At 35.3% G+C, this 15,328-nt stretch overlaps 1 protein-coding gene across 1 annotated transcript in view; it reads right to left on the reverse strand.

Annotated features, from left to right (window-relative positions):
• Nucleotides 1-15,328, reverse strand: part of LOC149414526 (1-phosphatidylinositol 4,5-bisphosphate phosphodiesterase epsilon-1-like) — a 194,080-nt gene that overhangs the window by 144,944 nt on the left and 33,808 nt on the right. Inside the window, exon 2 of the mRNA XM_089644215.1 lies at nt 6,894-6,969. Coding sequence (XP_089500341.1) covers nt 6,894-6,963 — 70 coding nt within the window. The 5' untranslated portion in view covers nt 6,964-6,969. The remainder of the gene's footprint in view (nt 1-6,893; nt 6,970-15,328) is intronic.

Consider the following 15,328-nt stretch of genomic DNA (forward strand, 5'->3'; position numbering starts at 1 on the left):
AAACGTTTTTCAACAATTAAATTAGCTGTAAGTACGTGATTTTTTTTTACTAGACGATGAATACTTATTATCTAGACTTGCTAGGGCAAATTCGACCATAGGCTCATCCAATACGCTGAACAACGTGCTGAATATTGTTTTTACACGACTTCATCACTTAAGTCGTTAAGATTCCTACTTTAGTTTAGAAATTTAGCCGGCCAAATTCAACGGTAGGTCTGCCCAACAGACGAGAGCCGCGCGTCGCATAATTTTATGCACGACTTCTACACTTACGTCGTTATGATACCGACTTTTTTTAGGCGAAGCTTAATGCTAAATCACTATTATGATTAATCCTTATAACGAATTGGTGTACATTATGAATACCAAAAATATGATTTCGATAATTTGAAGGTTTAACTATCGTTTTATTTAAGTAGAATACAAATAAAAAAATAAATTATCCAATAAAAAATATAAATGTAAATTAATAAAAAAAACATATTTTCAATAGAAATGTATAAACGCGTAAAGGAAACAACTTAAAAAAACACAGTATTATAGCTAAAATTATCTGTGACAGTTTCACTTGATTAACTTTTTTGCTTTCTTATAAAATTATTTACAAAATAAAACAAAAAACAGTTTTGTGCTTGAAATCGAACGTTTCTAGACTCCGTTTGTGAAGCGATTTTAATGCCTATTACCTGCAATATAAGGTATATCAAGAATATAAACATTTTTGGCTTGTAGCTTCCTCTTATGGGTATTGTCCCGTATTTTAATAAACATTTTGGAAAACCGAATCATAAATAAAATTGAGAAACACTGCTCGAAATTCTACACGTATCTATCTACGTTATATTATATGTTGTGCACACACAACCAGACGCTTGTCTTAGACTAATTTCAATTTATTCCAACAACAATAATTGAATTACCGAGATGCCTTGCATAGTATTATTTGATGAATTCATATGTCAAAGGCTAGGCAGAAATTCTAAAGGTGAAAGGTCAAAGATTTGCTTATGAAAGAGATCAACAAAAAATATCAATTATAATTTCTGCCAAATAATATTCATATTTATTTTTCTCTTTTTTATTGTTTAGTTGCGTTTAGGACAAACTTGGAATTACTAAGTTAACCCTTAATAACAAAAGTTAGTTGATTTGACGAAGCAGAACCACTGGAGCAATTTTTGCCATATTATGTCAAGTTTGTAAAAAAAAGTTTTGAGCAACTAGCTTCACTTGTTTCAAATCATCTATTTATTTGTGATTTGGAAAATAACGTTCTCTTTCAAGTTAATCAATATTGTTGGAGATGCTGTGAAGAGGTTCTTTTTAAGGAAAAAAAGAAAAGAAGATTTGAGAACACATTTTTATGAACTCACAAAAAAATTAAGAATCGCTTCTGGTACTTATTGCTTGTCTGTATTCTTGACAAAATCAGTTGCAATTTTAGAAAACGCTATTTAAATTTTAAAACTATAGCCAAGTACCTACTTCACTGCATTTCTGAATTCATCACACAATCAGTTCCAATTTTAAAAATGATTCTTAACTTCAGTTTAAATCTGAGTTCATTTAAATAGATTTCACGCAGAACTAACAAATACGTAAACAACCGAAATGAGTGTGTTAAGCTGTTAGCTCTTAATTTAATTAATTAATACCTCTGATGACAGAGATAGCAAGCCGGTTGTACCCTAATGATTACAAGGTTAGCCGATACTAGCCGATCCCTAGGTAGCCAGCTCAGTTACAATTGCTTTTCTTGTTAGAATAACTCATAGTCTCCGATAGAACATATTATATATATTTAAGGAGACTTTCATATAGATTTTGTCGGTAATTAATTACTAAGTAAATATCATTTAATTGATAATCGTACTGATTTTTCCGACAATTTTGTAACCACTTTTAAATACCCAATAAGTATTTATAGTGTTGTTATTTGGTGGTAGTTTCAATACCACCCACCAGATGTCACTAGAGAGTGTGTGGATCAAAGTAATTACTAACCAATTAATGTAGCTTTAAGATTTTTTCAGTTTGCGGTACTTACGCCACATAGCAGAGATAGCATGTCGGCTGTACCCTATGATTACGAGCTTAGCCGATGCTAGCCGTTCCCTAGGTAGCCAGTTCAGTTACAATTGCTTGTCTTGTTATAATAACTCACAGTCTCTGGTAGAACGGACATATGTCTTGCAAGACATTTATTGTAATCATTTACCAAAGTATTTATTGAATGCATTATTTATTGATCTCAAGTTTATTTCAAACTAAGAAGTTAACTAAATAGTACACCAGAAATAGTATTACAGTATTATAAAAAAATACAGTGTGTGGCAAGCCTACGCACGACGGAAGTGAAACTTTTAGTATTCTTCTCTCTCTCTCTTTTCATTTCATTCTCCCAGTCAACGCTTGTTTTATTTACGCTTCGGTTGTAGGCACGACATCCCTACATCATATTTCACTGTTAGTATAATCTCGCCAATATGTTAAACAATCCTATCATGCTATAACAACAACAATACTATTTTGTGAGATATTTATCCACTCTTCTTGGTTATGTTTACCTTACGTTAATGTCATCACTGTGTGAATCAGACTCTCTTCTTCTTTGGTGATTTTCAGGGGATATTTCCTCTTGTGCCACGAATGTTTTTCTCACTTCTATCTCGTCACTACTCATTTTTTACACTAAAACTCTGTTCCAAATCGAATAAACCACAATCAATTACGTATTTCACTCGTATTACACTCACCGCGCAGTACACGAAGAAAGCAGCTGATGCCTGGCGTGGCGTCGTTGGCTAGAGAGAGAGGAAAAGAGAGAAGAGAGAGAGAGAACGTTCGTCAGTGGCTCCCTCACCTCAGTAAGCGACTACGGTGAGCGGTGGTGGGGGTCCCGTACCCCCACCACCAAATGATCACGGTTTTTCGTGACGGTCATGAGTCGGTTTTACTCCGGTCCTCGAAAATGCATGACGCGCGTAAAGAAGTTTCACTTCAAAAAACATTATTATGCGCGTAGTCGAATCGACGAAGGCGTTTAAGCGTATATAAAACTAGGTTTGTAATAAAGAGTTAATATAAAAAAATGAAAAGTTTTAATAAAGTTGAGATCGATCTGACATCTATTATAAAATACATTAGTAATTTCCGTCTCTCCAAATATCCGTTCTTGATCGAAAAGTTTGAATGATACAGTTTATCTTGAAAACGTGTTTCAATTTGACGGAGAAAATCGATAGAAATAATATGTAATTTCCGGTAGATCGGAGATAAGAGACGTAAAGACATATTCAATTCAGTTTGCTGGTAGGCTATTCAATACACAGCTTCAACTCTGGTCGATTGACTCTTATACATATATTAAGCTACATCAGGAGGTCTAGCATGGGCGATCGATAAAGACCTTTGTCAAAAACACATAATCATGACTCTATAATACTGAACCTAACTGCAATTGTGAAGATCTTGAATGTGTGAAAAACATCAAGTACCTAGGTGTTATAATAGACAATCATCTTAAGTGGAATTATCACATTGACAATCTTACAACTAGGGTAAGAAAACTTACTCATATTTTCTTTGCAGTGCAAACATAATTAGACAAGTAGATCTAAGAAAAATATATTTCGGACTGTGCAACTCCCTCTTAATGTATGGTTGCATTGGCTGGGGAGCATCAGGAAGATCAATTCTAGATCCGCTTATGAAGGCCCAGAAATCAATAATTAAAGTCATAATGCGGAAACCATATAGGTTCTCTAGCGATGAGCTCTTTAAACAATTTAATGTACTTGATGTTCGTCAAAACTATATAAAAAAGGTTATTATCCATGTACATAAAAATCTAGACAATATTAATAAAATTGACCATAAACACATCACAAGAAGCCACACCAGAAATGACCTTATGATCCCAACGAGCAATACGGCAAAGTATCAAAAGACACACACATACTTGGGACCTAAACTGTACAACAAAATCCCCCCTGAATTAAACATAAAAACTTGTAATATTTCATACATAGGCCCAATAATAACTAAATGGTTGATTGGACTGGGCAGAGGAGAATCTGAAAAATGTTAAAAAACGTCACATAATAAATAGACAAAGACTAATCACACAATATATATATATATATATATATATTCCATTATTCTAATTATTGCTCATACACAATTGAAACGTACACAACAGCTCAAGTTCGACTCTATCATAAGATTGTAACGATTAAAAATCACAAATTAAAACATTAATGAGATATGTTATAGACATAGACAAATCACACACTTACTTTCACATATTTTTTGGTTCCTTGGAACGGGCAATTTGCCTAGTTAGGAACCAATAATTTCGACCTGATAAAAAAAATACGATATTGACAAAATCCGTTATCTATGGCCAGTTAGCGATACGACAGAGAACGGTCAGAATTTATATTTGGTTTTACTCCCAGCCGAGTTTTACATGGATTTTAAGAACAGAATATACCTAGTAAGCTTTTAAAAATAAAAAATGGAACACTTCCTTCAGTTCACAAACAACTTGAAGTTGAATTATTGTAGAATCGTTAAAGAAATTAGAACCCATCTGTTCTCAAATGGAGTATCTAGTTCGTGCTTGGACTTAAAATGTTCCCAAACATTGCAATGTGTTCCAAAATTATTTGTTCGATTATCATTACTACTTACTAATATTTATTACTTTTAAATGATAAACGTATATTTAAGAGACAAGGTTTTATGCATAGCATAAAGGATAACAAATAATTAATCGCCTGAAATATCAATACAAATTGAAAATATCTCCCAAGTAAAAATAAATGCCGCCAACGGGAATTGAACCCGTGCCTTCTGATGTTTTTTTAAAATTTTTTATTTTTTTTTTATAGTGAATACCTCACAAGAGTCCCAACTGCTCCCGTCTGGAGCCAGTGAGACTATGGCATCCCCAATTGGGGGATGTTGTGAGGCTGAAGGTAAGTGGGGAAGGGAAAGAGGAAGGTGGGGAAGTAGCTGGCTATTCAGATCTAGTCACTAAACACGGCTAAAGCCATTTGGAGCAACGTTTCAATTCTGAATGGTGGTCTTACACCAGGGCGATACTGGTAGTATCTTCCACTCTGGAACGTGCCGCAAATATACTATATATTATTTTAATTAATTAATTGTGAAATAACACAAATTAATCAAATAAAATTTATTTGCGCACGCCGGGTTCGAACCCGCGACCTTCGGAATGGCAGTCCAATGCGTTACCACTGGACTATGCCGGCCGTCATGTCCGGTCAGGTAATTAAACTTTCTTTTATCGAGTAGTATTAATTTATGGCCTTTATAAAAAAAAGCAAATAGCTTGGGGCGCGGCATAGTGAGCTACAAATTTACAAACCCAATTTATTTGTACGATTTTGTTTGGATGCGTACAAATTCAACATTTACAAAATTTTTTCAAATGTATTTAAATAATTGAATAAATGTAGCTACGAGAATCATCATGTTTTTATTGTAATTGGATAATGGGAAAATGTTTCCCGAATAATACCTATAAAAATCAGAAAAAAAACATTCCAAATAAGGAAATATTTGGAGAGCACCCTTGATATGAATTTTCACGGAAAATGACGCTGTTCAAACTATCGATGGGTTTCTCTGTTTTTTGTGTGGATATTTACAAAAAAAATGTTCAAGGAAAACTGTACATGTAGTACAAATTATGTGTACGTGTAATTCAAAATTACGTGTAATTCAAAATTATGTGTACGTATTATCAGGACTTTACTTGGAGGAATGCGGTCACGTCAAGAATAGTTTGTATTGATTATTATTTGACAAGTTCTAGTATCTTCACCAAAAAATGTAGACAATTTGTCTCGACGCCATCTAGTGAGAGAGTTAGAACTTACAATGCCTTTCTCATATAAAATAAAGTTGGTTGTTTTCAGGTGAAAAAAATGTAACAAGCAGTAATTGTTGAATGAAACACTAGTATATTTTGAATTATTTCGCGGATAAGAGATAAGCCGCCATAGCTCAGTGGTCAGAGCTGTCGACCGGAAATCGAAAGGACACGGGTTCAAGTCCCGTTGGCGTCATGTATCTTTATCAGAAGATTTTTCAATGTGGATTAGTGTTTCAGGCTAATAATTATTGCTTATAAAATAATTGTTACCCTTTGTGCTATGTATTGATGTGGCAGAATTCATGAACTCCATCAACACTCTGTTTCTGTCTTGACTTGTATTGGATTGGAAATAAGCCGACATAGCTCAGTGGTTTCATAGCATCTGACCGGACATCAGAAGGCACGGGTTCAATTCCCGTTGGCGGCATTTATTTTTACTAGGGAGATATTTTCATTTTGTAGTGATATTTCAGGCGACTAATTTATTGCTTTCAAAAATATTTATGTATTAAAATGTCAAAAATATTTATGTATTAAAAGAAGCGAAGCTAACAGTCCACGATAGAGTGCTGACAACAACTCTGAAATATGGCAGTGTAGCTGAGGAAGGATGAAATTAGACTGTTGAAATAATCCCTGAGGCGTACATGTGTAAAACCATGTACGACCATGCTGCAAATGTGGATATCCGCAAGGAATACAAGGCAGATGATATAAAGGTAACGGATAAGATTAGGATCAATTAGGATTAAGAATTGATGAAAAAATAAAGATTTTTAAGGATAGAAAGGCATGGCATGATCAATTTAATCAAGTACCTACTTGAGTCGGTCGATGTTAAGAATCAGAATAACAGAAGATTATTATGTATGATGTGTTAGTGCAAATTTATTCCCTGAGTTTAAAAACAGTTTGTATGGACCGATCCCGCTCGAAGGACCACTTCATCGTGTTCATCGCCCATAAGATTATGTATAATTACCATTTTCGTGGTCAGTGCTGGTGTTTCTGGCTTCTTCCGCAAGATGTCCTCCTTTTCCCGTCTCTCTCATGTTGATCTGAAAAAAAAACAAAAAATTTCATTAGAAAAAGTGATATACGAAAAATCTACAATAGATATATTTTTATGTAAAAGGGTTATTATACACAACAGGGTGTATCGGCACCTACCCGACAAATTTTAACCAGCTATTCCTGACCATATATGGAGTACGTTTAATAACGTTTTTTTTTAATAAAATTTTTACTATTCATATATTCACCACAAGTCACCACTGTTTTATCCTTTGTCAAAGTTTCAAAACCCATCTGGCAATATTTTATTCGAGTTTCGTTGAACAATGTACTTATGTACCTACATTGGCGCGCTTTTACAATCACAACGAAATGGCACGGCAGCATTCGTCTCATTTTTAATTATTATTATTTCGTGCGTACGAAAGAGCGAAGACACTTTTCGACATACTTGATAATAACAGCTGTTGAACACGAGAAGAAATGCCAATGACAGTGACAAAATAAGCGACTATTAAATGAAAATTTGAAACAAAAGAGATTCGGTCCCATCTAGAAATTGAACCCAGGACCTCTGCGTAGCCTAGTGGCTCTACCACTGAGCTAGGACCTCAGCCTAGTCTAGAGACCTTAGCCTAGTGGCTCTACTACTGAGCTCATCCGACCCTTTCTCCTTTTGTCATACTTAACTGTACCATACTAAATCGTACAACACCATACTACATCGATCACAGCTTATTTTCTACGTTTGTAATTTGCCTTTTTATTGTGTTACTAACAAATTGATTTATGATTAGGTAGTCGAACTGAACTCTATCGTACTGTGTTGTTCATTTTCCCACCATGGGGGCGGATAGACCCTGTTCCTGCATCCAGTCAGGTGACGTTAATCCAGTGCGGCCGTTCCACGAATCACGAGTTCTGACGTGTGCGGCTAAGGAGGTTAAACAATCAGCTTCCTCACACAGTATACCTTTCAATGTACCGTACTACAACTTAGAACTATTGACGTATATTTTTTTACAATAAATGGGACATGTGAGCTTGAACTAGCCTCCCCAAATCCTGTAATATAAATTATTAATAAATTATAATTATAATACTACACTAAGTGTCACAGTCAACACGTAAATTTTTGCTCCACACAAATTAATAATTATATTAAAATTAAGAGCTTAAAGTAGTGTTTTTCACCCACGAGTACTTTACCATAATCAAAAATTAACATTGTGTACCAACAGTTGCAGCTGCCTAACCGGTAATTCTTTATTATTAATTAAAATTTCAACTGTCACTGGATTCCATTAGACACACACATACAAAGCCGATTAGAAGGAAGAATACTAATACAATCAAAGTTTCGAAGAGTACAAGTGAAACGCCCACCCACTTCTCGTCATAGACAACGCATGAACAGGGTTGTCACTGCATCTTATATAAATTATTAATATACAAAATCCAATTGCAAGATGAGTACCACTGATGCACTATCATATATCAACAAGGCTAAGGAGGAAATTAGTGCTTTATATAGTAATATTACTGATCCGGCACTTAAACTAACTAAAGATCAGATGACTAAATTACTAAACAAACTTTCCAACCTCTCTGGCACCATGATGGATGTTGGTGTCAAAGTTGGAATCCTCGAGGGACAGGTTAAGTCATATGAACACATGGTCTCCTCAAAATTGATAGAATCAACCTCACAACATGAATCTTCATATTTACCAAATTTAACAATGTGCGAAGCTGCTGACGAGCTCGAGGAGAGGAAAAAACGTTCGAAAAACATTATTATTTTCAACTTTCCTGAAAGCTTGGCCTGCTCTCAAATTGACAAAATTACAGATGACACGACAAAAATATCAAATACACTAACGGCCATAAACTCAACCATCACCAAGGCCAACATCACAACCTTTCGTCTGGGGATAAAAAAAACGGACAAACCCAGACCTCTAAAAGTGATGCTTGACAATCCCACCCAAGCCATTGATATTTTGCGAAAAAAAAAATAGCATAACAGAGTACCCTGGCATTAAAATTTATTCCGACCAAACTCCAGCCCAAAGAAATTATCTCGCCAATTTACGATTAACCCTAGACCAAAGAACCCGAGACGGTGAAATAGGTCTCACAATCAAATATAAGAACAATAAACCTGTTATTGTAAATACAAAAAACTCCCCACGAAACTAACATTTTACTACCAAAATGTTAGAGGTTTGCGTACCAAGCTCAACACCCTAAGGTGTAATATTCCAACGATAAATAACGATGTGTACTGCCTAACAGAAACCTGGCTTCATGAAAATATATCTTCCCCTGAATTAGGCTTCACCAACTACGATGTTTACCGGCTGGATCGTGAAAATATTATTGGCGGCGGGGTTTTAATATCGATCAGAAAGATGTTCCATTCAAAACTATTAAAACTAAAAAATAAAAACATTGAACAAATAGCTATATTAGTGAAACTCAAAGCAACAAAAATAATAATTGTGTGTGTGTATATCCCCCCCCAAGTTAGTGCTGATGTGTATTGTAAACATTGTGATGAAATTGAATCTTTGAAATTGAAATATCCTGATGCAAAATTAATAATTTTTGGGGATTTTAATCTCCCAAATGTAAACTGGGTACAACCCACCGAGTCTTCAAATCCCATTTCTGCTAAAGCCCAATTAATCATTGATATCATCAACTTTCTCAACCTTAAACAATTAAATCATGTTAAAAATATAAATGACAGAATTCTTGACCTTGTCATATCAAACATAAATAATAGTAATGTCAGTGAATCGCGTGAATCAATAGTATCCATTGACTCTCATCATCCCCCTTTACAAGCGACCATTTATTTGGCACCCATTGAACTCCTTAGTCCCCAACCTCCCGTTCACGAACTAAACTACAAGAAAGCCGATTATAATCAAGTGCGGTTATATCTTTCTTCGCTCAATTGGTACCGCATTTTTATGTCTACAAACGTAGAAGAAGCAACAAATGTGTTCAACTCAAACCTTTATGATACTATTGAAAATTGCATACCAACTTCTATTGTAAAACGTAACGACTGTTACCCAAAATGGGTTAGTACTGAACTAAAAAAACTCATTCAATGTAAAAAAATTGCCCACATTAACTTTAAATCCGATAACTCCACTGACTGCTATAAAATTTTTTCTGTTTTACGAAATAAATGTAAAAGTCTATCTAAAAAATGCTATTCAGATTATATTACAGATGTAGAGCAGACTATCAAGTCAAATCCAAAACATTTTTGGAATTATGTGAATTCTCTTAAAGACAACAACGGCTGTCCTCGATCAATGTATTCAGGGCGAAAACATGCTGACAGTGATCAAGAAATAGTTGACCTCTTTGCTGATCATTTCTCAAGTGTTTATGAACAGAAAAATGATAATGTAACTATACCTGAATTTAAATACACCAATGTAACTGACATATCAACATGCCACATTTCTCTGGATGATGTTAATACAAAGATCAGATCTCTAGATTGTAAGAAGGGGTCAGGTTCTGACAAAATTCCACCGGTATTCATAAAGGAATGCGCTCAGTTTATAGCAGCTCCACTTCAACACATATTCAATCTGTCACTTCAAACTGGAATATATCCTGATCCTTGGAAACTTAATCACTTGACACCTGTATTTAAATCAGGTGATAAAAATTGTGTTTTAAATTATAGACCAATTTGCATACTGTCTACCACCCCGAAAATGTTTGAAAGTATTGTCTTAGATAAAATTGCTGTTAAGTTTAGGCATATTATTACTCCAGAACAGCACGGTTTTGTGACCGGTCGGTCTACCACAACCAATCTTCTATTGTATGAACACTATATCTGTGAAGCTTTCACGTCTCGTGCACAAGTAGATTCAATATATACTGACTTTTCAAAAGCCTTTGATAAGTTAAATATTAATATCCTTCTCGCGAAACTGCAAGCCCTTGTTATACATGGATCATTCCTAAAATGGTTGAATAGTTACCTCTGTAACCGCGAACTGATGGTAAAATTAAATAATAAAGTCTCATATAAATTTAAAGTAACATCTGGAGTTCCTCAAGGCTCTCATCTGGGCCCACTTCTCTTCGTATTGTTTATAAATGATTTATCTTTATGTTTCGAAAATGTCAAATTCATTCTATTTGCAGATGACCTAAAGCTTTTTAAGATTATAAAATGTTTAAATGATGCACTTATCCTTCAGCATAATATAGATAGACTTGCTAGCTGGTGTGAAATAAACAAATTATTCCTAAACGTAAAAAAGTGTTTCCACACATGTTTTTTTCCGTTCACGGACTCCAATAACCATATCGTATTCAATTAACAATAATGAAATTGCATTAGTACCATTTATCAAAGACCTTGGTGTTATTTTTGACAGAAAACTTACCTTTGATCGTCACTGTGAAACAATTTCCAATAAGGCCATGCAAATTCTAGGTTTTGTAATGCGTAACACAAGGACTTTTCAAAACATTGAGTCAATTAAATTACTCTACTGCTCTCTTGTGAGATCGCACCTAGAATATGCATCTCCTGTATGGTCTCCGATTTATACCTGTAACTTACACCACTTGGAGAAAGTACAAAGAAAATTTCTTTGATACGTTCAATTCAAATTGAGACAGCCTGTAATTGATATCTGCTATAATACATTAATGTCTGGTCTAAATCTACCACTTCTTTCTACCCGGCGAACTATTAATGACATTCTTATACTTTTTAAATTACTGAACAATCTCATAGACTGCCCTCAAATGTTAAGTGTTATAAATTTTCGTGTCCCTGTTAAATCAACTCGACTCCACCATCTTTTCCACAGTGACAATCATAGCACTAACTATTTGTATCATTCACCGTTGGCGCGTTTTCACCGCACTGCCAACACGTATACAGACCTTTTTGATATTTTCAAAACCTCACCGTCTTGCATCAAGGCAAAAATACTTGGTTATGAATGTAATTGATATGTTTGTGAAATGTTAAATGTCTGTTTGTACTGCATCATACTGACTGTTGTGTTCTTCTTTATGTGTAACATATATATGGTGTTCTATACATATACATTCCACATATATACATATATGTGAAATGTATATGTATAGCATCAATAAAAACTGCTTGTGGATGTATTATTTTAATCAAAAATGCTATTTCTAATTGTCAAGTCTCTGACAGCCCCGAACTGTGTACTTATAATCCCATGTTTCACATTACTGTAAAAGCCTTTTATGGCGTTTAATAAATAAATAAATAAATTATTATTTTATTTCTTGGTCGCAGATTTGATGCGTTTTTGGGGAACCGAAAAACCGAACCGAACTGTTAATAATAATAATGATTGAATTATGTTTATAGCGCCGTTCTCGTGAGAAACTCCCCTGAAGGAAGGTTTAAATATTCATTGATATGAATACTATAACAATAATAAAAAAATAAAGAATGTTCTGCAGTTCCTCATTTTTTTTTTATAAACGTAATTTTGTCATGTTTTTTTGTACTTCCACACAGGAGGCCCTGATGAAAACAATTATCCTCATAGCCCATGTCATACTTGGGGATACTTGCTGTCTGGAGGGTATTTTTTAAGGAAACGAAGGGAGGAAGTCGTAGGAATCTGGGGATCAGTGGGTCTAGTAGTGACGGACGTGAGAATACAGCCCTCCAACTGATGTGTAAGACGAAGGGTTGAGAGGTCAAAGGGTGGGCGGACGCATCTGTCACCAAGCCAAATGGCATGGACAAATGACCCTTAGTTGCGCACCCCTTGCTAAGTCACCAAACGTAACGAATAGTGCCTAGCATTCTTTTGCACGCGCAAGAACATTTTATTTGATTAATTTGTGTTATTTCTCAATTTACTCATTGAAAATAGTATTAGAATTTTACAGCACGTTTCAGAATGGAAGATACTCTCAGTATCACCCTGGTATCAATAAATATTTCTTTTAATGGCTTTAGCCATGTTTGTTGACAAGATCTGCATAGCCAGATAACTTATCTTCCCTTCCTATTACCAATCTCCTTCTCTCACCCACTACCAATATACCCCAATAGGGAATGCCATTATCTTACTAGCTCCTGACGGTTGGGACTCTTGTCTCCGACTTATTCTACCATTCACTTCCGCGACATATATTCTTCTGACGTGTCCCTTTCTTAATCGTACTCATTACGCTTACATCACCCTCGCCTTTTTTCCTTATATCTTCATTTTGAAAAGATTTTTTATACAATTTAAGAGACGGGTGTGGATACCGCCACCCCGTGAAAATTTTATTCAGTAACCAACACCCCTGCCATAGGTCACTCCAAGCGACTTGTTACGTTTCGTGAATTAGCAGGGGTGCCCAGGTTCGTGGAGTGAGGTTTGTCTAGGTCGAATCGGGAGAGACTGGTTAAGGGAGACCTTTTGACCTGTCCAGCCGGACTCTCTCGACCCATCGCCTTGCAGCACAGTGGGAGGGATGGATTCATACGTGCGTCACTCCTGGAATGTCCCATCCTTCTTTTCCTAAGAAGACTCTCAGCACAGCATCTCGAAAACTGAATTAGGTCCTGTGGGGAATTATTTTAAGGGGAATAGTTTAAAAAACGCACACCTTAAGAATCTAATTTCTACTCACCAAAGTCGGATTTTTACCCAGCAACCTCTTGTCCGGAGCCAAAGAACTAACCGCTCTTTACCACAGAGGAAAATACACTTATTCGTTCCTCTATGCTATCATTTACCCAATGTTACCAATCTAAAAAAATAACAATAAAACCAAATTGCTACTTGAAATAGAAAAGCATTTCAAAGTTCTACGAGGTATAATCCTGAAAATTCAGTTATTACCTCTCTTTCTGTTGCACGCGATCTTTATGAGAGTAAGGGAGAGGTTAGAACGGAGCTATCAGCGACCGCCCCCAGCTAACGAGAGGATGTTGCACTGTAAAGTTTCTCTTTTGCCTTTTTTTTAGCTGAAATTGGAAATTTCAACCCTAAGGGTGAAAACACCGGTTATGGCATGGGTGTCTGCAGAATAATTTATTTTTTTGTACGGTACAGCTTCAAATGGTCGAATGGATAAGTCTCAAGCATTTCGAAAATCGCGGGTTCATATCCCGGCGTGTGCAAGTAAATATTATTTTATAAATTTGTGTAATTTCGTAATTTATTCATTTTAGTTACAGTTACAGAAAATACTCTCAGTATCACCCTGGTGTTAGACCACCATTCAGAATTGAAACTTTTGCTTGAAATGGCTTTGGCCGTGTTTGATGAACAAATCTGAATAGTCAGGTACTTCCCACCTTTCTCTTCCCCATCTCCTTCTCCTCCCCACTACCTTTAGCCATACAACATAACCCGATTGGGGATGCCACAGTCTTCCTGACTCCAAACGTTTGGTATCAGTTGGGTCTCTTGTGCTGTTTCACATTAATAAATGTTGTAAAATGCCAATCGCCGCTCACCAGATATATTTTTCAAATTTTATAAAAAAAAATACTTATATTATAAGAGAATTTATTTTCTTTCTCACATTACCATAAAAACCATCAAAAATATATTAGCAAGAAATGAGAGTCCAAAATAATATCACGATAATTTATTATATCATTGCCAGGCTAATAAAACATATTTTAGTTCACCAATATTATGTTACAAGATACAATAAAACCGTGCGTTGACTACTGGCGAATCCACGGTGGATTCGTCAACACGCTTCGGGTAAAAACGTCAGAAATCCACGGTGGATTATTGGCACGTTAAGGGTTAACTCCTCTTTTTTTGTTTTTAAGAGGGGGACAGATTACGCCATAAGTTCAAAGCGTTTTATATTACTCTATATATCTCGCCATACAATCCCATACAGAAATGTCACACCTAGAAAGATGATGTTTTATAAGTGTGGGCATTGCGATGATAATAATAATAAATAATAATAATACTTGGATAATTTTATAGCGCCGTTTTTGTGCAAAATCACCTCAAGGGCGCTGTACAAATATAGAATAAATTGTATAAATGGTCCCAATGAAATGGCCCCACCCTACATCTCTGAACTATGCGTCCCGGAAAACACTGGTCTGAGGCAGTCAACTCTTAGATCAGCAACATCATCAGCTGTAGGCAGACTGATGGAACCTAAGCGCAAGACAAATACTAAGTTTGGTGAAGGCTAAGAACTAAGATCCATAACAAGTCCAACAGAATTCAGGTCTAAGCTAAAAACTTACCTTTTTAAGCTGTCATACCCTTAAATTAAATATACCATTCCTGAGAGAAAGTCCAGTTATATCCAATTATGTCCTAAATCCTGTATCTAAATTTCACTAATAAACAATTAGTTCATGTTAATTAAGTGTTAATTTCA

The sequence above is a fragment of the Hesperophylax consimilis genome, chromosome 20, assembly GCF_061612785.1.
Source record: "Hesperophylax consimilis isolate HC1 chromosome 20, BYU_Hcon_1.0, whole genome shotgun sequence".
In the NCBI taxonomy this organism is placed as follows: domain Eukaryota; kingdom Metazoa; phylum Arthropoda; class Insecta; order Trichoptera; family Limnephilidae; genus Hesperophylax; species Hesperophylax consimilis.